The sequence below is a fragment of the Acipenser ruthenus genome, chromosome 28 (assembly GCF_902713425.1).
Source record: "Acipenser ruthenus chromosome 28, fAciRut3.2 maternal haplotype, whole genome shotgun sequence".
Classification (NCBI taxonomy): domain Eukaryota; kingdom Metazoa; phylum Chordata; class Actinopteri; order Acipenseriformes; family Acipenseridae; genus Acipenser; species Acipenser ruthenus.
The window spans coordinates 16,554,933-16,581,408 of record NC_081216.1 but is presented as its reverse complement, the minus strand read 5'-3'; the positions used below and the strand labels follow the sequence as shown (position 1 = coordinate 16,581,408).

The window sequence follows — 26,476 nt, the reverse complement described above, 5'->3', positions numbered from 1 at the left end:
TAGGTCAAACATAAGGGACATGCCTGAATCCATCAGTAAGAAACTTCAGTCAGTTATCTAAGAAAACACCCTAGAAGAAATGTTATATAATCAGAAATATGGGCCTCAACATAAAAAAGCGGTTCCACCATGTTCTTGGTGGGGAATAAAAAATTAATGGATAATGTATAGTGTATAATGAAAGATGTGTAATATTTCTTTTAAAAAGGAATGTTAACTTTAGAAATAAGTCAAGATATCAATAAGGTTAATCTTTGCATCCATTGCTCAGAAATATGTTTATAGAGTGAATGTGCTCAAATTAATTCCGGGTGACCACTTTCTGCACTTGCAATATGATTTTACCTTTAACATGTATGTATTTTCAGAACCAATTCATGTTTTACTTATTTACTCAGTTACTTCTATTTACATATATAATTGTTTTATTGAAATAAAAATGTATGATTAAAATTTCCTTGTAAATTATTCTAAATGGGGAAACAGAACTTAACATATAACAAATTTATGTTACAGTAGAACTTCTGTGGCAGTGTGAAAGCCCTGCTGGTGCACGAGTGTGTGTTGTGTAGAGACTGTTAGGTAGGCAGAGAGGGGGTTCAAAACACATGGGAATGTGGCTGGAACTGACAATTTAATACATTATAAAATAGCTGTTAGAGGGAGGGTTAGAATTGTTGTTGGTGATAGTAGAGGTCTGTGTTTCGCGTTTCATGTTCCTTGCTATGCTGTCAGTTTGTTTACATTCGTGAGTTTTCGTCAAACCTTTTGACAGGTGTGTTTTTGTAAAGATTTTGTTAGTTTTATTCATTAAAACTGCACATTAGCACATTTAACCTTGCAGCTTTGTGTCTCTCTCCCTGCCATAGCATCTGGGTTGGGACGCTACCACGCCACACTTCTCCGTGCAATTAATGGGATCGTTTTTTGTATTTGCAACACAAAAATATTTGCAAACCAAATACTCAAAAAACATAAACCAAAGAGTCGTAGCTTCCATGTTGCACAACTTTAATAGAATATTCTAGCTAATCTACAGAAAAACATCACTTTAAAAATAACAAATTGTTTAGAACACTGAAAGGCCATAACGCACTCTACGTGCCAGGGCATGTTGCTGTGCTGGTGTGTTACGATTTAATCACAGGAAAAACCTGTTTCAAAATGAATTCAAGGTGCATTTTGTTGGTACTTTTCACATGGGTCAACAATAATCTTTTTTTAATTAAAAAAGCTGGGTGGAATGCACCTATGGCAATTTTTGCACTGTCTCCTTTAGCTACCAATCTAGATTCCTAAAGCACCTGCTGGAGCGCTCTTCCTGTTCTACATCCCGCAGAGAATCAACAGGCACAGCATTGCTGTTTTAGGTAAGTATGTGGGCACCAAAGGAGTTAAAAATCATAAGCAGCTTTGTGGGATCTAAAGTATTGAGACAATTTGGCTTTTTATATTTTATTTTTTACTTAAAATGTAATTAACTCTCAACAATGTTAAATCTGGCTCAATTAAAAGTTTTTTTGACAGTTTGGTAACAATGCTACATTTCATGAAAAGGAAAGTCTATAACACTCTGTGGTGCTTATAAGCAGTGCAAACCAGCAAAACTGTTCTTTTTTTAAAAGAGAATACATAAAACCATGAGAAATGCATGTATATAAATAACTTAGTCATGACATAAAAACAAAGTTAATGCTTCCAAACAGCTCCCCTACCTTCCCTTATAAGTTTTGTTAATGCATTTGACTTTTATGCAATTGTTTCTTGGCATGAAAAACCCTGAGTAGCCTATGATGAAGCCAATGGGTGGGTAGGTTTAAATATTATCAATTTATTGAATGGGTGAAGTGTGATACATAAATTGTACTCTACACATTTGTGGGTGTATATTTCAAAAGTTCATAACAGAGGGAACCAGGATGTCGCTTTATTTTTGCTTCAGATTACATTTTACAATGTACAAAGGTAAGCCAAAAAAAAAAAAAAAAAGAGTTAAATGTTAAGAGGAAAAAACAATTCATGCGCTTTAAAACCTTTTATTATTATTATTATTATTTTTTTATGTTTTAGTCAAGATTGTGCTACATTGAAAAGGTAACCACATCTGCAGGCTGGAGTATTTTGATACATTTGGTTAACATGGTGTTGTCCGCTAATCTCATGGCAGTGGTATCTGTGTTACTGCTGTTTGCATTCAGTAGGCTGGGTTGCTTCTTTCTGTAGGGGGGAAAAAATAAAAATTATATTATATATGATAATTAGGAGAAAGGAGTAACGCCTAAATACAAATAAAATGCTCTGTGCATTAGCAGGCTGATTTTCAATTATTTTGCACTGTTCCACTTTTCATATATTTCTCCAAAACACAATTTTCAAAAGCCTTGATTTGAGCAATCACTCCCTCCACTGGTGCCTGTGCATCGCAGTGCACCTGTTGCAGAGGTACAATTTAAAAACTGAAAAGAAGAGCAAGAGAGTCCATGTAACCAATATTTTACAACTATTTTATGGTGGTGTAAAATGTTGAGCAAGCTATAAAACAGGATTATCAATGTAAATCAATTTGGACTGTCCCCAATGCCTTTCTAGTCCATTGATAAATCACAAACTGCACTTTCTAAATGCATGAATTTAATTTCACCATTTCCAAAATGAGCTACTACAGGATGTTAGAGGGAAGCTCAGATATTTTGTTAAAACACAGAAACCTCTAAAAATATTTGAGATCTGCAAATTATTGAACAAGCTTTTGTTCAGTATACCGAACATTTTTCATTTTTCATTTGACAGCCCTCAGGTACGGACGTTCAAAATACTGAATATTAAATATTTCGGGATCCCACATATTGGTATCGTATTTTGTATATATTTTTAGGTCTCGTGTAAAGCAAATAATGTGTTTCACAGCGAAATTTCATTCTCTCATAAACTTGGTCTCAGGACAATACAAAAAAGCCTACATGTGGCTAACCATACGTGTTACCTTAACATACTGTGTGGCAGAGCAAAGAGAATTTAAAGCGTTGTGTCCTTCATTACCATAGGAATTAATACATGAATATTTAATGGTGTGCTCCAGGACAACACCAGGCAGGAATAAATTGAAAATAGTCAATTTTTACACAAGAGCAAGTGAGGAGCATATTGGAGTACAAAAAAAATAGAACAGAGCAAAATCTTTGAACATTGACCTGTAATTCCTAGTCAATCAGTATATTAGGAAAGAAGAGGTACAGTCTAAGAGGTAAAGGGATGGAACTTAAAAATTAAACAAAAAAAGAAAAGAAAAAGGTGTATTCTCCCTTACCTAAAAATGTATGAATTGACACATGAATTATGCCTAAAATAGAGGAAGAAAAAAAAATAGATGCATATGTTTTTTTGGTTTTTTTTTGACATCTGGACATTCAACCAAAAACCTCAATAAAAATGAAGCTACCAACCATAATTCCACAATACAAAAAAATCTAGGTAAACTAGTTCAAGAAAGAAAATTATATATATATATATATATATATATATATATATATATATATATATATATATATATATATATATATATTCCGAATAGTTTTCCTTTTAAGGTCTCACTGAACCGACACATTTCAATTGAAAGCCAGTTAAGTTTTTAAATCAGATGATTGGGTTGTGCTGTGTGTATAATCTCCAAAGTGCTTTCAATTAAAAACAAACTGTCTCCTTTTAATCTGTAGACAGATGAGTTTCCCGTGGCCGATGCAGATCCACATTATAATCACATAAGCATAACAATAGACAATCTACTGTTCCTTCAGGCATCATCAGTCTATTTATCCATTTATTTTGTTTTATTTCATCTATACTGTACATTATCAAATTTTATTTTTTCTAAAACCACAAACTTTGTCATCCATGGTGTGTCTGTTCCTTGTAAACTATTGGTTCATTTACTTTTGTAATTCTTTTATTTGATAGGCGGTTCTGTATTCTTTTATATAATGATGTACCTGTCTCTCCTACGTATTTTATTTTATTAAATGTTATGCAAAATATACCATATACATGGTTACTATGCATGCATGACTGATTATTTTAAGACTGCATATTTATTTTCTTCATTTGCAATTTTACTTTGATCTTTACCAATACATTTGCACACTTTACATGTGAATTACAGGTTTCAATGTCCATTAATGTATCTATGGTCCCTTTATGCTTGGACTAAAATGTGGACTTAAATGTCAGCCAAATTTGCATCCCTTCTAAAAGCTACGATAGATGCTTTCGGAAATATTTAATTTTTTTTCTGAAGTTTACGTAAATGCTTCCAAACAAATTTTTTAAATGTTGGTTAATTGAGAATATGTAATTATTAATGGTACTCTCTTAACCCTCTCTTCCCTTGTCTTATAATCAAGTAGTTAATAACTATTTTCTTTGTCATCAATTCTCTCTCAATAATTTGTTCTTTATCTTCTTGATTTATTTTTAATTCCTTTCTGTTTTTTCATCAGAACAGATTTTCTTTTTATCCTTATACCGTCCTTTAGGAATTGCTCTTTTAGTAAGGATATGCAGATGACATATGTAGGTACTGATGCATATCAGTAGGTCTCAAGTAAAAAAATCTGTTTTAATATATATAGTGATTTATAAGGTGATTAGAAAGTAAGTTTATCACATCAACACATCATTGATGTGGTAAACTTATTTTCATCACCCTGTATATAAAAACAAAGTGTTGGTTAACAGATCTAAATAACCAATAGATATGCTACCATAACCTGAACCCACATATCAAAGTTAACCATGTCATAATTATAAGAATTGCCATCATGGTTATCTACTTCCATGAGGTTCACCAGTGTTTATATTAAGCCATTCTTCCAAAGTATTAACTCAAATAAATAAAAATGAAATAAATACATGAGCTTCTTTAACAACCCTCAATCTACCAGACTATAAATTAACTAGAAAAGCAGAAATTGCATTATATTTCAGGCATAAACCCCACTATTAAATAAGGCAGGGTGCTAGTCCAAATGGAAGCTAGAATGAAATGCATCAGGGGAAGCCTGGCGTTACATTCAAAATGTAATCCAACTGAAAGCTGACCTTAGGATCATACTCTTCATCTTCATCCACATCTTCCTATTTAAAAGAAATGTTAAAGAAAGAAAAAAAAAATCAAGACAAATGAGCAGGTACTAAACTGCATGTGCAAAAACAGTAAATGGTAGATACTCATTCACAAACAACTGTAGTACAGAGACAAAATGCATATTTGAAGTAAATGTGTTCATAGATAAGCATAACTGCATAAAAGAAAATACATGCATTGTAGTATTATTAAGAAAAAAACACAACACGCTCCCTAATTTTATTCAGTATATGTTTAAATCGGGGAAAATGTAACCATGCCTCCTCCCAAACCTATAGTGGAACACAATGGGAGTCTGTTTGTATCAACACCAGACATCAAGAGGCACACCTTAAGTAAACCTTTGTCAATATTTAGGTTATTAAAAGCATCTGTCATGTGGGACTGGGTAGCAGATTGGGCTGGTCATCTTTACAGAATACTGGCTGCAATATTGATTTGATGTGTGCGGTCTTAAAGTCTTATATGTACTATGTATTCATTTTAGTTTCTTTTCACAAAACATGGTGGTGTACAAGGCTCAATGCACAAACAGAATACTGAGAATACAATACAAGCTAATCTATCAGTCCAATGTAGTTTCATGTATTTTTTTTTAACTGCAACATCTTTATATATGGTTTAAAAAAAATACTACCAACAAAGAAGCACTCTTGCAGGTTTAAATCCTTGCTAATAACCGGATTTTCTGTTTTTACATATTTAAAATTGCACATGCAGACATGTCTCTTTTAAATAAGATGCCACATAAATTGTGGTCAGGTAAAAACAACCTACCTCCTCCTCGCCTTCTTCCCCCTCCTCCTCTTCAAACTAAAAAAATAAAAATGGGGGGAAAAAAACATGCGTTAAAAACAAAAAAATAAAAAACAAAACAAAAACACCCCCACAACACTCATACATTACAAATATAAAATACCCCATACTCATTTATTTAAGTAAACTATTATTGTTAAACACAGGGACACCTACATTATCGTCATCATCTTCTATGGCTTCTCCAGTGAAATATAGCACTGCCCGAGGAACTATCCGTTCACGGAAAAAGTGTCCAACTTCAAAATCTTCTGCTAAACTGAATTCAGAATCTTCATCCTGGAAAACACATTATGATCCTGAGACAATTTGTGTTCTCATATTATACAGCACAATAAAGTAAACACTAGACCAGTATATTAAATTAGCTTAAACTTTTTTGGATTATTTTAACAGTTTTTGCTATTAATTTGTTAAAACTTGAATAATAAAGACCTGTTACTCACCAATGCCTCTCCATCTCCAGAAACTAAAAATATAAAAAATAGATTAAATGAAATTGTTAATATTCTATTGCACGGTAAACACTGTCTGAGGAAAATTTCTATTAATAGCATAAGATTATGCTTTCATTAAAACGCATCATACAGCAGTTCTGTACATTTGTTTAGGTTTATTGCTCATTTGCTGAAAACAATAGTACTGATAAAGTTAAAAAAATTCTGTGTGCCATAGCAACCAGTATAAAAATGACAATCCAACATCCTCTTGGCTCCAATGCAAAAATGCATAGTTTATATGACTGCCAATTAAACAATCCTGAGTCTAATTCACAAGCAGCAATTTCCCAGTGCTAAGATCAGGCTCTACTGCATTCCTTTTGTCTATTAAAAAATTAATACATTTGACAGCCTTAACTGCAGCAGTTAAATTGAAGAATGAGTTTGAAAGACATCAAAAAGACCAACACTAACACAAACTGTTCTACATTACAAGTAGCAAGTGCAAGGTCTCCCATCTCCTCCTTAATGTGCACCTAGATTGTAGATATTTAGACTTCTGAAATGCTATACTACTTTTAAAACAAGTCAAATATGATCTATTTTTCTGTTATGTGAATTTGTGGCTTCAGATGTATGAAAATATTAGTTAATCAATCGAGTTTCTTTAAAAAGTTGACAGTAAATAAATACATTTGCACATTTATATTTTAAGACAATCACAGCATGGTCATTTGCGTAGTGTTTTTCTTCTTGTACAGGTAACATGATAAAATGCAATATCAATGTGAAGCTATACAGTTCATTTTTGGAACTATAGTAGATATTTACTACAGCTAGATTAAACCAACTAGCTGCTATGCAAAAAAACAGTGTCAACACTCTTCCAACTGCTAAAATCTACAGGACCTTTAATTATAATAATCCTTAATAAATAGAAAGCACACTTTTGTAGAAGATTCCCACATCTTTTTTTTTTTTTTTTAAGTGACTTAAAAGAAGAAAAAAAAAAAAAAGAAAAAAAGGGAGGGCCAAACCACAAAGATTCTTTGTTCCCAAGATTGCACACTCCGATTCCTTGTCACATAAGGAAGTGATGATCAGGCCGTACAGGAATGTTGGCACCAGCCCAGACAATAAGGACTCGCCTAACTTCAAGTACTATAGAGACTACCTGTTTAATTACTGAAGGAATTTAAAGCTACGTAAGCGTTCAAATCTGTATCATCATAATTAGTAAGTTGTGAGACAATAGGTAGATAGTGAAGGTGTGCTTCTCGCCAGGGTTGGTTAATTTTTAGGTTAATTTGAGGTTTTAACTAATTAAATTACCTAGTTAATTGTAAATTAATTACTAAGGAGTTAATTTAACTTGTTGACGATTTAACGCATTAACATGATTGCCAGTATTCAGTTGTTGTCATTGCAAAATGTATCGGCAGCTCACTCAATACAACACGTTATCACAGCAACTGCAGCCTCTTGCTATGCACATTGCTGCACACACAGCCTGCACGCTCCAAAAAGGCAGTTTGCAAAGTGATGTCGCCGATTCAAATGTTGTAAAGAAAAAGTCAATTGCAAAAAGTCGATACCTGCGATCATAAAGCAGTTCTACAACGTCAATTGTGCTGCCGCAGACAACTTATCCAAGATGGAGACACTTAAAAGGCGAATGCAAGCTTTGCAAAAAAGGAAGATCAGCAAAGTTAATAAAAAAAAGAAATGTCTTGTTATCTTAATTGTGGTAGGGTTCATTTAATTTCAATAATTAACTGTTCATTTAATTGATAATGATGACTTTAATTTAATGCATTAACTGTGCACATTAATTTGTCTAACCCTGCTTCCCTCCCTGGCAATTTATCAAATCTCTTCCATTAAATAGGGCATTATATTCCTGGTGGTGTTACAAGAATATTTTAATCTTGAGCATGGTTATTACCAGTTACCTTAAATAACAAAACAACTATGCATGTATACTCCTGCCCTCTATCAAAATTCAAATATCCTGACTACCAGACCAGTCCTATCAAGCTGTTACTCACAGTATTCTGTATCTCACAATTTAATGCAACAACAAAGGTTTGGTAACAAATTCAGGCTTTTGTTTCCATCTACCCCCAATACATTTTTTATTGTATTATAGCCTGATGATGTACACAGAACACCCAACAACAGAGAAGCAGATCACATAGCTTTTAAATACCCATCTAAGGACATCTGGTACGTGAATGACTGTAGCATACACATATCAGTAAAACATTAACCAAGGTCAAAACCATATAATTATATATGTTTAAACATTGACACTGCTAAAGTCAAGAAAAGTCAAATAGAGGATATGATTAAATATTGACAGATGCTAATGTGAGGACTCTCACAAGACACCTGTTAACTGAAGCAAAAATGATAATAATACATACAGAATACAGTTAGTGTGTTTAGACACTTAACTCCGAGCTGGCTTAGTGTTGATTAGATAAAAACATTGTTATCATTTGAGTCACCTGTTTACACTTGAACGGCGCTCTAAGCTGGTTCTGACTCTGTGCGCACGCACAGCCACTGACTTAAAGTGCGTGACCTCAGACGTCAGATCTGCAGGGCGACCTCCCGATACACAGGAGGAAAAGTTAAGACATTGTGATTTCCTGAGTTAACAAATCAAATTTTTACCCACGATTTTCTCCCCAATTTTGAATGTCCAATCCATTTTTTACCCTCACCGCAGTGATTCCCCACACATCTCAGGAGAACTGAAGGTTCAATGGGTGTCCTCCGATCCCAAGACCAAGCCAGCTTCCTTTTTTACACACCAGGAAATCGAGAACAGATGTCAGTGAGCTACCGTCCTCTGAAGGGTAAAAGGCCCGTCCCCTGCAGGTGTCTGCCAGAGCTCAGTAGGCGCCTGACCAGCAGGTTCTGCTGTAGCGAAATGGGGAGAAACAGTCCCTGCCAGTTTTGCCTCCCTAACACACGGTAGTGCCAGAGCCAAAGCAACACTCCTTTCGGAATCCCCAGCGAAGACCGACGATTTTGCACAGCCAGGATGCAAACCTGCGTTCCCATGACTGTACGACTCACCCTACGCACCACACTGCTGTGCTTTCACCAGGTGAGCCACTCCGGAAACCCTAACAAGTGTTTTCTTTCCGATTAGCTAAAACTTGAGGACCTAGAAAAAGCATGTACCATGCAGGAGTATTCTATCTGTATAAATCTGAATAAAAGTTACCTGTACATGTTACTGAAGTACAGATATTGATCCAACATTTCTCCACTTGTCTACTCCCATTTATATTACACACCTGTATAAAACCAAACATTTTCTAGTTACTAGCATTTGTAATATTCACCTTAAACCTAAAATAAACAACCATATGATGGGCATGTTGTTTATTTATTGGATCTAGGTAAAATATACTTAGTTAAAATGTACTTTGTTTTAGAAAAATGTTAATAACATTGCAAAAACACAAATTAAAAAACACGTCTTTTTTGCAGTCACAGTGAGTAGTTCTACAGTGAAACTGTGTGTTCGGATATGATACTCTTAATAGTATTGGAGGTGAAACATCATTCAGGAAATGGTAGAACAGTGCATTTATTTAATTTTGTAATTGATTTATTAGGCTTCCAAGCTGGCTTGGGAAGCCTATTACTGTAGATTGTTTTTATTTATTTATTTATTTATTAGTCGGTTTTTCCTCCCAAAACTTTAAACTGCTCCTGTTTGCACGCGGTGTAACCAATCAACATGAAACTTGGCAGGTATCATCCCGTGTATATTAGTTCAAATGCAAACAAAATTGCGCTCCTGTGTCAACCAAGATGGCGACCCGACTCATTTTTTGGAAAAACCTTTCAAAATCTTCTTCTTGGGAAGCGCTGAACCGATTGATCTGAAACTTTGCATATGTCATCAGCAACCAAACCCGCTTCAAGTTTGCGAAGTAGAAGTTGCTGCAATAAATTTTACTATCAAAATGGCTGCCACCAAATTCGCAAAAAATGCACCCAAACAAACTGCTTCTGTTTGCAAACCATTTAACAAACTAACTAACTTGGTAGGCGTCATCCTGAGGACAATGGAATTCAAATGTGTCAAAATGGTGTTCTTTTGTTAAACAAGATGACCAACCGACCGACATTTTCTTCTTAAATTTAAAACTGCTTCAGTTGAAAAATTGTTTATTTGATTAACTCCAAAATTGACAAGTCATCCCTGTGTCAATATAATTGACTTTTTCAGAAACGGTGTTTGTGCGTAAATCAATATGGCCACTTAACGCATTTCTTTAAAAACCTTTCAAAATCTACAGGCAAATGTAAAACTAGCTTTCAACTCCTTATAGAGTGCAGTTAAGTTAATGGTTACTATGGAACACATATAGGAGACCATATGTGCTCTATCTAAAAATGACCTTGCCTGCAATCTTTGACTTCCCCAATGTCAAACTTAAAACTAGCTTATAAATCACTTGTGCTGCAATGTTACAGCTTGCCAAAATTTCCAACTTGTACTGAGCTTAGAAGCAGTAGAAGTGTCTGGCAGTTCTAGTTTATCTTAAATTTGGTCAGGTATTGTTACTGAAGTATACAGGACACACTTCAAGTAAACATTGGGGGGGTAATACACCATGATACTAATAGGCTTACATATCATAGAATGTGTAAACTAAACTGTTATTTTTTTGGTTCTCCATTTTTATGTCATTAGTGGTTACCAAGATAAACGTCCAGGATCCTGTGCATGAGTGAAACTGCCCAGAATTGACGATTAAAAAAATACTAACCAGCCTGTCATGTACGTGGCTTCACCAGAGTGTATTTGTATGTCCTGTTCCAAATGAGACATAAAAAACTGTAAAAAATTCCCTACCTACCTTATGATTATTTATTTATCTGCAACAGACAACTGGCCTAATGTACCAACAATGGACCAACCTGGGCTACAGACATGCCATCAACCCATTGCCCATTTGGAAATGATTTTGCATTGGAATGGAACCCGCTGCTAGGAAAGGTAACTTGCAACAGGTTACGAACAATGCAGGTAAAGAAAAAACAAGAGACAAACTAAAAATTCAGAATTTAAATCTCATGTAGTAATTCTGAGTTGCATAAAAAGTGAATTATGAAATAGTGTACCAGTGCTGCCACCTACTGCTCGTGAGAATAGTCCTAAAACTAACACACCTGGAGTATGTACAGTACACACTTTTTTTCATGGGTCGCTCTCACTCACATGAAATAATTTGTTTTGTAAATGGCCTCACCAACAAGTATTCTGTAAAAAGCTACATGTCCCTTTTTGCAAGAGTCAGCCTCAATGGGCAAGACAGCCAATTTGACAGACCAGGGATGGAAGCAAGACTCCTAATCTATTACAGTTTCACCCATTCCAGGCTGCACTACAAGCTTGATTAGCCACAGTGTACAGGTAACTAGTCTAATTAAACCCATAGTAAAATCAGGAATGGATCAAACTGCTTTGCAATTGGAGTATTATAGTCAAACAATAAGAGAAATGAAATAGAATCATAAAAAATGTAACTGATAATCAACTTCCTTGGATAGATAGGTAGATTTTTTTTTTTTAAATCTCAATCTTGATCTCTTCAATCACAGCGACCGTTCCTGTAAAGCACTGGGCTGAAGCAAATTCAGCCAGATTGCAATTGGGGTGGAGATCGGTTGTGTTGGATCTTAGCAACAGAGTCCTCTTATGTTAAGCTATACCCCCACCCCCACCCCAAAAAAATATTGATATTTAAGAATATAAAAAAACATAATTACACTGCAGTAATTGCAGACATCAGTGTATTATAATACAGTGAGCAGTTCTGTTCAGGTTGACTGATATGACAGCCTCCCTGATCACCTTGAGAAGTTAAACTAACGTTGAGAAGAGACACAGGCAGCGTGTTTGTAGGAATAAAAAATATAGGTGCAAAGCTCGATCATTGTACTAGGGAAACTGATTTCAAAAGCATCAACTTTAATTACTCTCAAAACTGTTTGAGAAGTTTTCATATTTAAGCAATAACTCACGACAGGGTGTGCGGTAAGATATCTTATTGCACTTCTGGGTGGTTAAAATATGTCTTGCCACGAGTTATTGCTTCCAGATGAAAACTACTCAGACAGTTTTGTGAGTAAATTGACTGTATAGCTCCACCTTGTGGTAAAATGTCAGTTTCAGTCAGATATTCTTGAAGTAGTACTTTCTCCATTATTAGGGCACTCTTTTTTTATTACTTGGGAGAGTAGTCATTGTTGAGATTATATATATATATATATTATATATATATATATAAAATATATATATATATATATATATATATATATATATATATATATATATATATATATATATATATATATATATATATATATATATATATATATATATATGCTGCTTACCTTTGACAGGGTTGAAGAAGTTGAAGAAAGAGTCACTGGGTACTTGTTTCGTGATTGTCCTCATTGTGCCACGGCCCTTGTGCTTCTGCTTCTTTTTGATTGTTTTTACAGTCACGTTTTTGCCTTTCTTCCAGTCAATTAAACACCTGGTTTAAAAAAGGATAAAATAATGAACTTCTTTAAAAGTAACATTAAATCACAAACCCAGGCAGTTATAAGTGCATAGTGTTTTGGTCTACAACATCTGGAAATCAAAAGTCACATGAACACAATATGGCAGCCATTACTGAAGGGTATGCTTACATTCCCCCCACAACCTACTGCAGATCTAGACTGTGTCATATGCATATTTGAAAAGAGAAATGTCTTTCACAACAGTAATATTTAACATCACCTGATGGATACTATGTCAGCTTCTTTCTAAACACATCTTTAGGACCCAATACTATAACAAAGCAGTACCCTATAATTTGATTTAATTTTGCACTGCAATGGAAAGCGCCGATAGGACGGGCAACTTGCAACAGGTTACGAACAATGCAGGGAAAAAACACACTCTTTCCATGCTGCAATAGAGAAAATTCATAAGGAATCCTAAAAGAAAAAACAAAGCCAAATGTCCGCTCACCCTTCACAGTCAACAATTTCAGGCCCTTCAAAAGAGAAAGGGTCTGCCTGATCTGGTTCTGACTTCATCTTGTAGACTTTTGTTAGGACAGCATTGTTGAAGAAGTCATTGGGCTCAAAGAGGAACTCTAACGTGAAACTCTGTTAGACAACAAGCAAGATCAATGTCTTTTGTTTATCTTCATTAATATTGCAAAGCTTAATAAGAACAGTGTCTGTTCTGGTTAACTTCTAATGAATGTGTTATTGTGTTCCCAAAGATAGAACAGAAAGACTCCAAACAAAAAGCAGTTTCCTGTTTCAGTGGGGTTAATTTAGCACTGGAATGGAACCCAATGCCAGAAAGCAGACTGATCACAGGTTACGAACAGTGCAAAGTAAACATCTTAAACTAAAACAAGGAGACAAGATTGTTACAACCAGTGCAAATGGCACCAAAAGCCAATTTAAATAAAGCTTCTCAAAACAATTTAAACTGGGAGAGGAAATACTAACCAATGGTTGTCCAGGATCAGAAAACTTAACTTTGATGTCCTGCAAGTGATTCAGGATTGGCTCGTCATGCTCCTAGATTAAGAAGGGGAGATGAAAAGTAAATTAAGCCAGAGTATATGGTCCCAAAACAAACATTTTACCGGCATGCAAGAATTGATTTTTGCATTATTTCAGAAATCTTCTGCATTCTGAATGGGTCAGTTTTTACAATGCTCACATTGGAATAATGTAGTAGTAACAATCTAATTCTTTGAAATTGCTTGACACATACATGAATGATTTGCTTAAAGTACATCCTTGTAAAATAACCCAAACAGCTTATGTATCAAAGTACAGAACAGACAGACTGCACCAGCAGCCAGCCACTTGTTCTAGATGAGTTAATGTAGCACTGGAATGGAACCCACAATCAGAAAAGGGGCTGATCACAGATTACGAACAGTGCAAGATTGTTGTCTGTCAATTTAGGTTGCTTATAGTGCAAGAAATGATTAAAATTAAAACAAAAGAGGTTCATTTTTTTAACCATTAATTAAACTTGTCTAGGTTTGATTATTCAAGCAAAGGTTATTAAAATCTACCTCTGGTTTGCCTGAATCTCAAGAACATTAGTTGCTGTAGTTTCCGTAGTATACCACGCACTCATTTACATATTATTGAGGCTCATGACGAGGGGTGTGTGGAATGCATCGAAGCATGTTCTCTATGACTTGTTTTTCAAATTTGAATGCTTAACAGACATGGGAGCACACATGTCGGGAGCATAGTTTCGTGCCGGCGTGTATGTTGCACAGCACCACCGAGATGACAGCAGGAGAAGACGCCATTAAAACTTTAACATTGAAAAATACAGTTTTCCTAAAAAGCGTGTGACAGCTGCTTGTAATGGAGCCGTGTTTAATTAATGAGACCTTAAAAGAATTTCTGCAACCAATGCCATAGAATAAACAAATGTTTTTTTATGTAAGTTTAATTTTTGCTAATAATGCCATATTATTTAAAACTGATGTCCCATGCATTATAGTAGTAACATTAGGAAGGTGTGGTTTACAGTATTTAAGATTTATATAAGATATGTTACATTAAAATGCATCAGCTAAAATATATTTCACAGTACCGGTATAGAATGTGTTCATTTAAAAAAAAAAAAAAAAAATGATCAGCAATGTATTTTCTTTATTCATTTAAAAACAATAGTTTGTTCTTCACATTTACTGTCATAAACTCAATGCATTTAGTGCCAAAGATAATCTATATAACACTTGAATGTAATAGTACAGCTTTAAAAGGGCCGCCAGTTTGCCAAATAGGTAAACAGAAAACAGATTCTCACTTGTATTTCTCTGCAAAGGCAATACCTTTGTTATAAAATCAATTCAAATCCGAACCAAATTCAAAATTAAGGCTAGGATATGCTGTGCTTAAGTATTGTAGGTGACAAAAATATTTTGCCTGGATACGGATATAAGGGTTAAAAGAAGAATCCTTCAATTTGTTGTAAACAGAAAAAAGAAAACAAGGTTATCAAGTGTTGGTTCTTACATGTACCAAGTCGCTTAGAATGTCTATGTTCCGGAATATCGTGATCCAGAACCCTGGGATTCCTTTAAGGTCTTCCTCTGGTACTGCATCTTCTTTATTTTCCTCTACTGTTGCTTTCTTTTTCATATCTTCCTGGGATAGAAAGAGCAGAATGCTGGGATAAATGGGTTTGTTTTTTTAAGCAGGTATTTATTCAAAAGTTGCTCACTTCCAGTATTGGTCATAATTGTGGGTAGGATGCCCTAACCGTGCACAAAAATGTATATGTACTAAACCAAACATGTCTAATATTAACTAACTAAAACACTTAGCATTTTGGATAGTGTTGAACAATACAAAGTTACAATGTTCCCAGCGACAGAACAGAGAGGCAAGCAAACAAAAAGACAATCTGATGTTTTAGTGGGTTGATGTAGCACTGGAATGGAAGCCAATGTCAGAAAGTAGACTGATCACAGGTTAAAAACAGCACAAACTATCTTTTTGTTCGCATGAGGGTTTTGGGGGTAATTTAGCCACTGTGAGTGTGTAATCAGAATGTTATAATGAAAGCAACATACATCCCTGCCATCATGAAAACATAAAACCACCATGGCTGACTAACATGTAAAAATACACTCAATAACTAAAGGATGTCCTAAATTACATAATTGCAATTGGAGAAGTGATTTTATTTTATTTATATATAGAGAGAGATAGATAGAGCGATAGATAGAGAGATTTTATTTTTCACTTTGACATTATGGACTTTTTTTGTGTTGATCAGTGGCATAAACGCCTAATTAAATCCATTTTGATTCCATGATGTAACATAATAAAATTGGAAAAGTCCAAGGGGGGTGAATACTTATGAGAGCCACTGTATATAGCTAGTAATCTATTCTATCACATTAAGCATAAAAATTACAAAGCTTTATAAATCATTAAATTAATGCAATTCAGCACAACTTTGATACATTACAGAACTTTAGGAATCTTTAAAAACTCAGTAAAATGTTTTGATACTTGCAATTGAAATTAATAAATTAAGTTCTTAGCTGCTCAATACCAGACATGATCTCCAGCCCTTACTGACGAAATAGAAGAAAAATCAAGAACAAGGTCACTGTTTAAATTTGCTTAACTGCAACAATTTAAAGCCTGGCATGCCAACTTGAAAATAAAATAAAAATGCTGTCACGGCAGATGAGATCCTGGTAAAACTTCTGGCCTTTACAAAAATAGTGTTGTTTAAAACTGTTCCATTACCTTATCAACACCTGAATTTAAGTATTTTTTTTCTGTTAGTCACCATCACACAGCAAAAGGATTGTTAAGTAGGCAGAGTGAAAACAGATAAACCTGAGTACAGTTTTTTTTTTTTTTTTATGACGTTTAAATCAAGAAACCGCAAATACAGGCAAATGAACAAAAACACATTCCAGTTAACTGTAGAACTGAAGGTATATACAGAATGTCTCCTCTGTATCAGTCAATAAAAGTCATTCTTTTCATTTCTCTCTGCCATGTTAAGCCAAGTAGCTGCAGAGAGTGGTTGTTATCATTAAAGCGAATTTCAAATCTCGTGGTTTTAATTTTAGCAGCAGGGGTTGGTTGCCTAGTTACTAAGTGCAGCAGAGTAGAACACACCGAAACAAGGGAAAATCATTAGTAAAAACGGAATCAGAAATCGGGATTCAGGAGCTGAATTTACCATACAGGATTCCTAGGATGCAAACATTAAATACACCACACGTAATTCATCACGTAAGTACAGGTGCATTCGGTCGGGTTGATTAGACCGTACGGTTGATCAAAGAGCAGATAATTGTCTATATATATATATATATATATATATATATATATATATATATATATATATATATATATATATATATATATATATATATATATATACACACATACAGTACTGTGCAAAAGTTTTAGGCAGGTGTGAAAAAATGCTGTAAAGTAAGAATGCTTTCAAAAATAGACATGTTAATAGTTTATATTTATCAATTAACAAAATGCAAAGTGAGTGAACAGAAGAAAAATCTACATCAAATCAATATTTGGTGTGACCACCCTTTGCCTTCAAAACAGCATCAATTCTTCTAGGTACACTTGCACACAGTTTTTGAAGGAACTCGGCAGGTAGGTTGGCCCAAACATCTTGGAGAACTAACCACAGTTCTTCTGTGGATTTAGGCAGCCTCAATTGCTTCTCTCTCTTCATGTAATCCCAGACAGACTCGATGATGTTGAGATCAGGGCTCTGTGGGGGCCAAACCATCACTTCCAGGACTCCATGTTCTTCTTTACGCTGAAGATCTTAATGACTTTCGCTGTATGTTTGGGGTCGTTGTCATGCTGCAGAATAAATTTGGGGCCAATTAGATGCCTCCCTGATGGTATTGCATGATGGATAAGTATCTGCCTGTACTTCTCAGCATTGAGGAGACCATCAATTCTGACCAAATCCCCAACTCCATTTGCAGAAATGCAGCCCCAAACTTGCAAGGAACCTCCACCATGCTTCACTGTTGCCTGCAGACACTCATTCGTGTACCGCTCTCCAGCCCTTCGGCGAACAAACTGCCTTCTGCTACAGCCAAATATTTCAAATTTTGACTCATCAGTCCAGAGCACCTGCTGCCATTTTTCTGCATCCCAGTTCCTGTGTTTTTGTGCATAGTTGAGTCGCTCGGCCTTGTTTCCACGTCTGATGTATGGCTTTTTGGCCGCAAGTCTTCCATGAAGGCCACTTCTGACCAGACTTCTCCGGACAGTAGATGGGTGTACCAGGGTCCCACTGTTTTCTCCCAATTCTGAGCTGATGGTACTGCTGGACATCTTCCGATTGCGAAGGGAAGTAAGCATGATGTGTCTTTCATCTGCTGCAGTAAGTTTCCTTGGCCGACCACTGCGTCTACAGTCCTCAGCGTTGCCCGTTTCTTTGTGCTTCTTCAAAAGAGCTTGGACAGCACATCTGGAAACCCCTGTCTGCCTTGAAATTTCTGCCTGGGAGAGACCTTGCTGATGCAGTATAACTACCTTGTGTCTTGTTGCTGTGCTCAGTCTTGCCATGGTGTATGACTTGACAGTAAACTGTCTTCAGCAACCTCACCTTGTTAGCTGAGTTTGGCTGTTCCTCACCCAGTTTTATTCCTCCTACACAGCTGTTTCTGTTTCAGTTAACCCTTTGCGGTCCATTGTCGGACTGGGTCCGACATTGCAATTATTCCTCTCAGGTCCTTTTCGGACTGGGTCCCACATCATTATAGCAACGCAAAAAACGGGTTTCTAGTCGTTTTTTCTCCGGAAAAAGCCGAGAAAACCATTCAATTGCCGAGTGGGAGCGACAGGAGCCGAAACAAGTCGGGGGGGGGGAAGGCGTATCACATGAATAGTCATATATGGCCCTGGTATCAGATAACGGGGCGGTCATAGTAAACAAGCTGGCTGAGTGCGTCAGCGCACAGAGACTATCATGGACATTTGCAGAGCTTTTTTCAGATGTTATAGTAATAAAATAATGACTTTGATCGCAATATTGAGGAGTTTGGTGATAAAACGAGTGATCCGGAGATGATTGATCGGTATGTACGACTATTATTTTTATTATTATTTATTTCTTACATAGATGAAAGCGATAGCGAAAGAAAGGGTGTGGCGGGGCTGGAGAAGCCTAGTGAGTGCTTTGTTGATATGCAGGGCCATTTAAACCTGTTTGACTGTGGAAAAAAATACATTTTAAACAACGCGTCTAAAATTAACTGCGCGTGTGAAAATAAATTGGACCTGACGCGCCTGACACGCACTTAATAAATGGACTGCAAAGGGTTAATGATTGTGTTTCAACCTACATATTGAATTGATGATCATTAGCACCTGTTTGGTATAATTGTTTAATCATACACCTGACTATATGCCTACAAAATCCCTGACTTTGTGCAAGTGTACCTAGAAGAATTGATGCTGTTTTGAAGGCAAAGGGTGGTCACACTAAATATGGATTTGATTTAGATTTTTTCTTCTGTTCACTCACTTTGCATTTAGTTAATTGATAAATATAATCTATTAACATGTCTATTTTTGAAAGCATTCTTACTTTACAGCATTTTTTCACACCTGCCTAAAACTTTTGCACAGTACTGTATATATATAGGCAATTATCCGCAGTACATGGCTGTACACAGAGGGTGTGTAGGAGTGTGGAGAGAGAGAACAAAAAAAAAAAAGAGCGCAACTTGAAATGCAGAAACTAAAACTTGGGTTATACTTACAGCTAATTCATCCTCCTCTTCTCCTTCACTATGCCACTCACACTCTTCATCTGTAGGCTCAATACTACCGGTAACTATTTCTCGTCTCTGTGAAACAAATAGAATGGCCATCAAATAAATAAGCAAAAAGGCTGTGCTGATTTTGTTTTATATTTGCTACCTGCATGCTTGGTGGCAGTGAAACATTTTGTCCATGGTGTTAAAATAGAAATCTTCAAAACAATAAGTAACACTGTTTTAAAAAAAGTAATATCTTTTGCATGCACAAAATGTTCCTAACGTTGAAAGCAGCCAAACTTAAAAAAAAAAAAAAAAAAGCAGATGGCCATTAGTTCTTATGGGATTAATGTAGCACTGGAATGGAACCCAAAGTCAGAAAAGTGACTGTCAGGTTACGAACAGTGCACAGTTTGTTAAAATTAGCTATACTGGATAAAATACAGCCCTTGATAATTTAAACTAGAATATCATTGGAACGGCATCCATTTTATCCCCCTTTAGCTTGCTGATAATCAGAGGGGTTGGACACAACACATTTTAAATAATTTGCTCCACAAGACGTCTACCCTCACCTACCCATGTCTGGATGCACAGAAAGGGGGATTTATACATATGTGGAAAAGAAATTCCACCATACATTCCTACTAGGTAAGACGATCAGCAATATCACTGAATGTGGATACAAGCAGGGCAACAGAATAGTGGGTCACATACATGGTTGCCTACAATGGGCACCTAAGGATTTTATTGGGACTCAAAGATTTTCTCCAGCAACAGCTGCTACTACCACCGCCTGCTCCTCTCTCTCCCCGCTCTAGTTATCTGTCCTTAAAACTTAACATGCTTCGTTACGATGAAATATATTGCCCACAATGTTGCCCACTACCATTTACCTTGTCTTTTGATTTATCCTATACTTAGTATTTTAGTGATGATACATTTGAATTGTAATAACCAACAAGGTATTGCCACTTTTAATTTATTTATTTATTTATTTATTTTTTTTAATTCAGAAGTCAGGACTTTATCTGAGTGTACATCACACGTCAAAACAAAACACTGCTTATGCACCTTGATGGACATTGCAGCAATTGTTAAATGCAGCCACGACAATTGCTGCATGGCCGGCGTTAAATTTTGTACACTGTAAATATGTAAGCAAACACACGCAAACAATGTAAAAGAGGTCCAGGCTTTATGTCCTACCTTGTCAAACAGTGGCTGGTACATGGCTGCATATTTCCTTTCTAGTTCATGGACTTCCTCATAAAATTTGGCTTCTATGTGTGCACATTTTACCTGCAGCTGCTTTAAGGCGTTAACTCGTCTCTTGACCTGTATTGGTATACTGTAAGGAACACAAACAGACAAGGACATGTTAATTGCGGCACTCCCATGAAAATGATACACAAGCGTGAAATGATACGCTCATGGTAAAAGCCTGGTAAGCAGCACAAGATCAATAGATACTTTAGATCAGTACTGAACTCAACAACCAATTTCTTCATATTGCAATAATCTATTACAGTATCTAAAGATTAAATAAATCTATTTTCATATAAGGGTTATGTAAAATAAGAACAAATGACAATTATGTACAATCAATTATATATAAATAATGCCAATGGGTTATAAAGAAATGCCTATGCCAGTGTTGACGGTCATACAGTAAATGAGTTAGGGTTGCAGTGATACAGCAGTTATACCGTTATATTGCGATACAAAAATTGTTATTTGTCAAATCAATTACAGCTACATTACAGGATAATGGCAAGGATAATGTTATTAAGTCAGAGATATGTTGCATAAAAAAGCAATCCACATTTGGAGACGTTCCTTATTTGTCAGTTAAACAATGTGAAAGGCTTACGTATGACTTCCTGTCTGTATAACACAAGCAAAGTCTGTGCAAGGAGGCAGTGACAATAACGGAAACCAGTGCTATGAGGACGAAACACCGAATTTAGTCGTTAAGAAAAAAAACACATTCTGTCATTTGGGACTACTTTGGAATTGCTGAAAACGACCAACGAGAGAAAAATCCAAACACTTACTGTATAGCATGTAAAACGCTTGTGTCCTGGTGGCAGCACCTCTAATTTATTTAGCCATCTACGTGACTGGCACCCCCCAACTTCACATCAAAACTAAGAAACAGCAATTTCAATCTAAGCCACAAACCAGTGCCACAGTAAATAGGCCACAGTAAATCAGTCTGAAATCACAGCAGCTTTTGGGATGCAAAAAGTGTACAATATCAACAGTGCTGAGGCTATAAAGCTTCGAAAAGCCATTGGATACTGGCTTGAAGCAGCCAGTCTACGGTGTTGAAAAAGGATATGCTGCATACATTTAATCCTCGCTACAAGGTAGGCCTGATTTACTTAAATACACGCTTTAGGTTTAGAGTTTTAAAACAGATCAGTAGCCTAGGCGTAAGAGCATTTACCTTGTGTAGCGAGAAGTTTAATTTCACCCCCCATAAAACTCTAGGCTTAATCAGTGAAATTAATATATTTTCCTTGAAATTCTATTACGTACTGTTATTGTTAACATTAATACAACTGTTCCTTTCTATAAAATTATCCTGAAAAAAAATATTCTAGATCCAGATGATCATTTATCGTGATAACACTGGGATATCTTCATTTTCTGTTCACTTTGTACCGTGATGTGAAATCTCGTATCGCTGCAACCCTAAAATGAGTGCTAACAAATACTTTAAATATATAGATTTTTAACCTTTTATTAGCTTCATTGACATTACTGCCCCACTTTTACTGTGCTGAGAATATATTTTTCTTCTTCACTTACTTCAAATGCAATGCTATAGATGAACTGGTGCATCCTGGTACATTTGAACTTCAACACCATTGAACTTCAACACACTGAGTGTTTAGGTACCAGGAAGCAGCAGCAACATTACATATATAGCATTATCTTTGAAATATCTGCATATTCCAAATGTAAGTAATAAGTACAAACACAAAATGTGTTAAGAATGAGCTTGTTTTGAAAGCTGGTACTCTTTTAAAGTTTTATCATTTGCCTGCACAACATGTTCCCAACTTTGGAAATAGCCAAACTTCAGCAAAATCAGATGACCATTCGTTCTAGTGGGATTAATGTAGCACTGGAATGGAACCCAAAGTCAGAAAATGGACTGTCAGAAGGTTACGAACAGTGCACAATGTTTGTTAGAATATATCATCAAATTAGCTACACCAGAAAATAATACAGCACTTGCTCAATTAAACTGGAATAGGGTTGGAACGACTCGCTTTTAAGCAGAGGGGACGGACACAGCTCATTAAAAAAAAAAAAAAAATCTTAGTGACTTCAACAAGTCTATCCATCCCAGAGACTGTGTAACATTCTTAATGTTGTGATCACAAAGGTACACCTAAAACATTTCTTCTAGTTGGTGATCTAGCATTAAAACGTGTATAACAATTACTATACATATCAAATAAATAATGAATATGACCAAACTTTAGTGCAAGGCTCGGTAATGGTATTTGCTTAATGGGGAACCTACACGTTTCTTTTCACTAGAAGACTCGAGCACTAAAAATGTCCTGGGTTTAAATCCCAACACAGTGCAAGCAAAAGCAGCAAACAAGATGTTGGATTCTAGGTGAGCTAGAATGAGTTAACAGAGTTAATTTCTTACCTATCCATGATGGTGGATGGAGTATGTGATGCACTTTCAAGTCGCTCCTGAAGAGCGGCCATGGCCTGTGGATTCTGCATGACCTGATCCGCTGCAAAATGGGTTTTGGGGGGGGGGGGGGGGGGGGAGAAGCGAAACCTTTGTTTATTAGAACAATGGCACTTCTCTTAAACACATTTGATGTAATACACAGTGCTCCAGATAAGCTGTGTACTGGGTATTTTATGTCGTGAAAAAATATGAATTACGTATGATATTTAAATGTTATGCTTAAGGAATACACATAGCAATTTTTTTCAAGATTTCTCAGTGCCGTCTTGGTCCCCTCAACCTAACATACCAATTTACCTATTTGTCAACTGAATTTTTGGAAGTTAAATCTGTATTTGGAGACAGTCAGGATCCTTTATATTGCTTTTACAAGGCTATCAATAAGGAATACAATATTATCATTTCTTTATTTGCACAGGCTAGAAACGCAGATCACTGAACAGGGGAGGTATTGAATTTCACTCCCTGGTCTATATTTTTTTATATGACGTCACTGAGGGGCATTTATATTTTAAATTACTTAATTTTATTAGAACATGTATGTTACATTTTAGGGCAGAGGAAAACTTAAAAGATTAAAATCAGCACAAAAACAAGTCCAGAAAAAAAAAAGTTACCAGAATTATCTGAATATTTCATAATTTTATAATGGAAGTGTAAATTGGCCACACAGATGTTTGAGATTCACAATACAATAGATTAGCACATACAAAAAGCCCACAAATGGTTCTTAAGCCTTTTGCAGTTAAAAAAAAACTTATGACATGGCCCAAAATGTCAACACATCGTGGCCATATCCGTATCAACAATGTATATAGATAGGGTGTTGTACAATACAAGATGATAGCCACACTGTGAGAGTGGGTTGAAAATCAGCTTAAATTGTATCATTTTTTATATATATATATATATATATATATATATACACAATTAAACAGTATATAGCTAATCTAAATGTGACATCATATCCATCAGATACAAGACATTTCATATACACCATTTGAGACTAATACTTTGCAGAAGGCTTTATCACATCTATATCACACTCAACCAGATTATACAAGTTTATACAGTAGCTCATAGAAGAAACAAAATACTTAAGATCAGTAGCTTTAAATGGACCTTACCTTTGCCAATCTTGTCACCGTCCATAGTAAAAGGCTTTGGCCCACTTAACTGGAATCAAACACAGGCTTCACATTAGACACACAGTAACACAGAAACTGAGCGCTTCTTTAAATCTCAAGCCTTGACTTGTTATGGCTTAGTTCTCTAACAATACAAAAACATTACACAAACATTATTAACCTTAAACTTTCAGATACCATACAGAACAATACAAACTGACTTCACATACTGTGTGAGGCAGGAGATTTTTTAAAAAATAACTTCTGACTCACTTTTATAACAACCTCATTACACAGACAACCTACAGTACTCATACTAAATAACACTGTTCTGCATACATGCATTTAGATAAATTTGTGAAATTATGAAGCTGTTGGTGAAATTATGACGTTTGGGATGCCCGTTTGCTGGAATGACATGTGCCAGAACTGCCAGAGGTGAGACTGGGCAAACAGGCATGGGAAATGTTAATTTTTTATGCTGCTATCCAATTACATTTTCGTCACATTTAGTTTGAATATCTACAAGCCTTACAACCTTTTTATTGTTGTTATTTCTGGGATGGGCAGGTTGGAATGCCAAATTCAAGGTAAACGAACCACACCAAAAATGCTGTGCCAAAAAGTCTAGTACCCAGGAGATGTGACTCCCTTTATGCAACATAATGTAGACATGCAAGAAATACAAAAATGTATAAACATTTCTTAAAGCTACTATAAAAATATGAAACCCTTTTTAAAGTTTTCACTTACATATTTAATACATTAAACACAATGCTCTCGTACAAAAAGTCATATTTACATTAATATCTAAACAGTGAGGTTAAATGGGTGTCTACCATTGCACAATACAATCTTCACAACATTGTTACTACTAGTGAGAATAGATGAATAGCTAGAATGATAGTTTTGTTATTTAACTAAACCCCAGGAAAATGACTGCTGTGTAGGGAACAAAGAATGAAAAACACATATTTTGTTTTAAAATCGATTACCTGTAGCTCCACAGTATGGAAAAAAGGTCTCAAAACCAACAAGCATTACAATTACAATTTATGTTCTGCTTTTAAATTAAAACTATTATTTAATATTCAGTTTTCACTTCGAAATAAAAAGTACACTGTACAATACTTTCCTGTATCATTATGTACATTGTCCTCGATCAAAAGTAACCTACACCCGATTATTTTCAAAGTCCCAATAACAGTTCAATGTTACAAATATTCAATTTTTATTTTTGATATTAACGAAGTATCCTGTTATTTTATATATTTTTGCTTTCAACTTTTAAGAAAAAGTGTACCATATATGTAAGCGTAGCTTATTACTGACATAAAAAAAACGACTACTGTTCCGTTCAATAACCGCATAGCTAACTTCTGAATTACATAGAAACTCAAATTGGCCTGTTTTTAAACACTTTATCCCTATGTAAACAAATTACGCACCTTGTAAAGACTATAACGTACGTCTTTACAGCTCAATTAAATGGTATCTGAATGCGAAGAAAATCCAATTATTTGTATCTGTTCATAAAGTTTCTCTCTGTGTGACAGGCGCGCCTGCTTCCCTAGTCTAGCTCAGTTAAATCCCAACACGTGTCTGAATCGGATATTATCCAACACCACCACCACGGCGTTCCCCGTCACGAATACAATACACTTCTTAATCCACATTCTGTAATGACAAAAAAGAACGGTATATTTTAAGTCATTTTTCCCCTTTTATTTATTTTGTTTTGTTTTGTTTTGTTTTGTTTTTACCTCAGGGCCGCTTTCCTTCCTCTCTCAGGCTTGCAGCCGCAGCGAAAGTTCCGAACCTCGCACTAACCCCGCCTCCCATTGGCCTGAGCACACACACGGCCGCCCCAG

At 35.5% G+C, this 26,476-nt stretch overlaps 1 protein-coding gene, 4 non-coding genes and 1 pseudogene across 7 annotated transcripts; all 6 read right to left on the bottom strand.

The window, feature by feature from the left end:
- Nucleotides 1–1,912: 1,912 nt before the first annotated feature.
- LOC117434973 (nucleosome assembly protein 1-like 4) lies at nucleotides 1,913–26,476 on the bottom strand. Of its 3 annotated transcripts, XM_059002951.1 has the most exons (15): nucleotides 26,369–26,476; nucleotides 26,054–26,282; nucleotides 24,606–24,654; nucleotides 23,428–23,518; nucleotides 20,961–21,102; nucleotides 19,755–19,841; nucleotides 15,490–15,621; nucleotides 13,948–14,019; nucleotides 13,454–13,593; nucleotides 12,826–12,971; nucleotides 6,403–6,425; nucleotides 6,113–6,235; nucleotides 5,918–5,953; nucleotides 5,095–5,130; nucleotides 1,913–2,217 (listed from the first exon to the last, which is right to left on the bottom strand). In XM_059002951.1, the coding sequence occupies exons 3-15, from the start codon at nucleotides 24,628–24,630 to the stop codon at nucleotides 2,179–2,181; spliced, it is 1,092 nt and encodes a 363-aa protein (XP_058858934.1). In that variant the 5' UTR covers nucleotides 24,631–24,654; nucleotides 26,054–26,282; nucleotides 26,369–26,476; the 3' UTR covers nucleotides 1,913–2,178. The 3 variants fall into 3 exon arrangements, with proteins under 3 accessions (XP_058858934.1, XP_033913626.1, XP_058858935.1); XM_034057735.2 differs by lacking the exon at nucleotides 26,054–26,282; XM_059002952.1 differs by lacking the exons at nucleotides 1,913–2,217; nucleotides 26,054–26,282 and adding an exon at nucleotides 3,308–3,340.
- LOC117435198 (small nucleolar RNA SNORA54) lies at nucleotides 11,324–11,455 on the bottom strand. The gene has a single exon (XR_004549131.1). It is a non-coding gene; the product is annotated as a small nucleolar RNA SNORA54 (small nucleolar RNA).
- Nucleotides 13,699–13,828, bottom strand: LOC117435196 (small nucleolar RNA SNORA54). Its single transcript, XR_004549129.1, has one exon. It is a non-coding gene; the product is annotated as a small nucleolar RNA SNORA54 (small nucleolar RNA).
- On the bottom strand, nucleotides 14,266–14,394 carry LOC117435200 (small nucleolar RNA SNORA54). The gene has a single exon (XR_004549133.1). It is a non-coding gene; the product is annotated as a small nucleolar RNA SNORA54 (small nucleolar RNA).
- LOC131702012 (small nucleolar RNA SNORA54) lies at nucleotides 20,022–20,161 on the bottom strand (annotated as a pseudogene).
- Nucleotides 22,811–22,943, bottom strand: LOC117435201 (small nucleolar RNA SNORA54). Its single transcript, XR_004549134.1, has one exon. It is a non-coding gene; the product is annotated as a small nucleolar RNA SNORA54 (small nucleolar RNA).

What these genes read in the sequence shown, in the direction of transcription:
- LOC117434973 (XM_059002951.1), bottom strand. Translation starts at nt 24,630, where the DNA reads ATGGACGGTGACAAGATTGGCAAAG. An exon ending in CGGTGACAAGATTGGCAAAG is followed by an intron (nt 23,519 to 24,605) that starts GTAAGGTCCATT and finishes CCCATTTTGCAG; the next exon opens with CGGATCAGGTCATGCAGAAT. An exon ending in GGGAAGAAGGCGAGGAGGAG is followed by an intron (nt 5,131 to 5,917) that starts GTAGGTTGTTTT and finishes TCTTTTAAATAG; the next exon opens with GAAGATGTGGATGAAGATGA.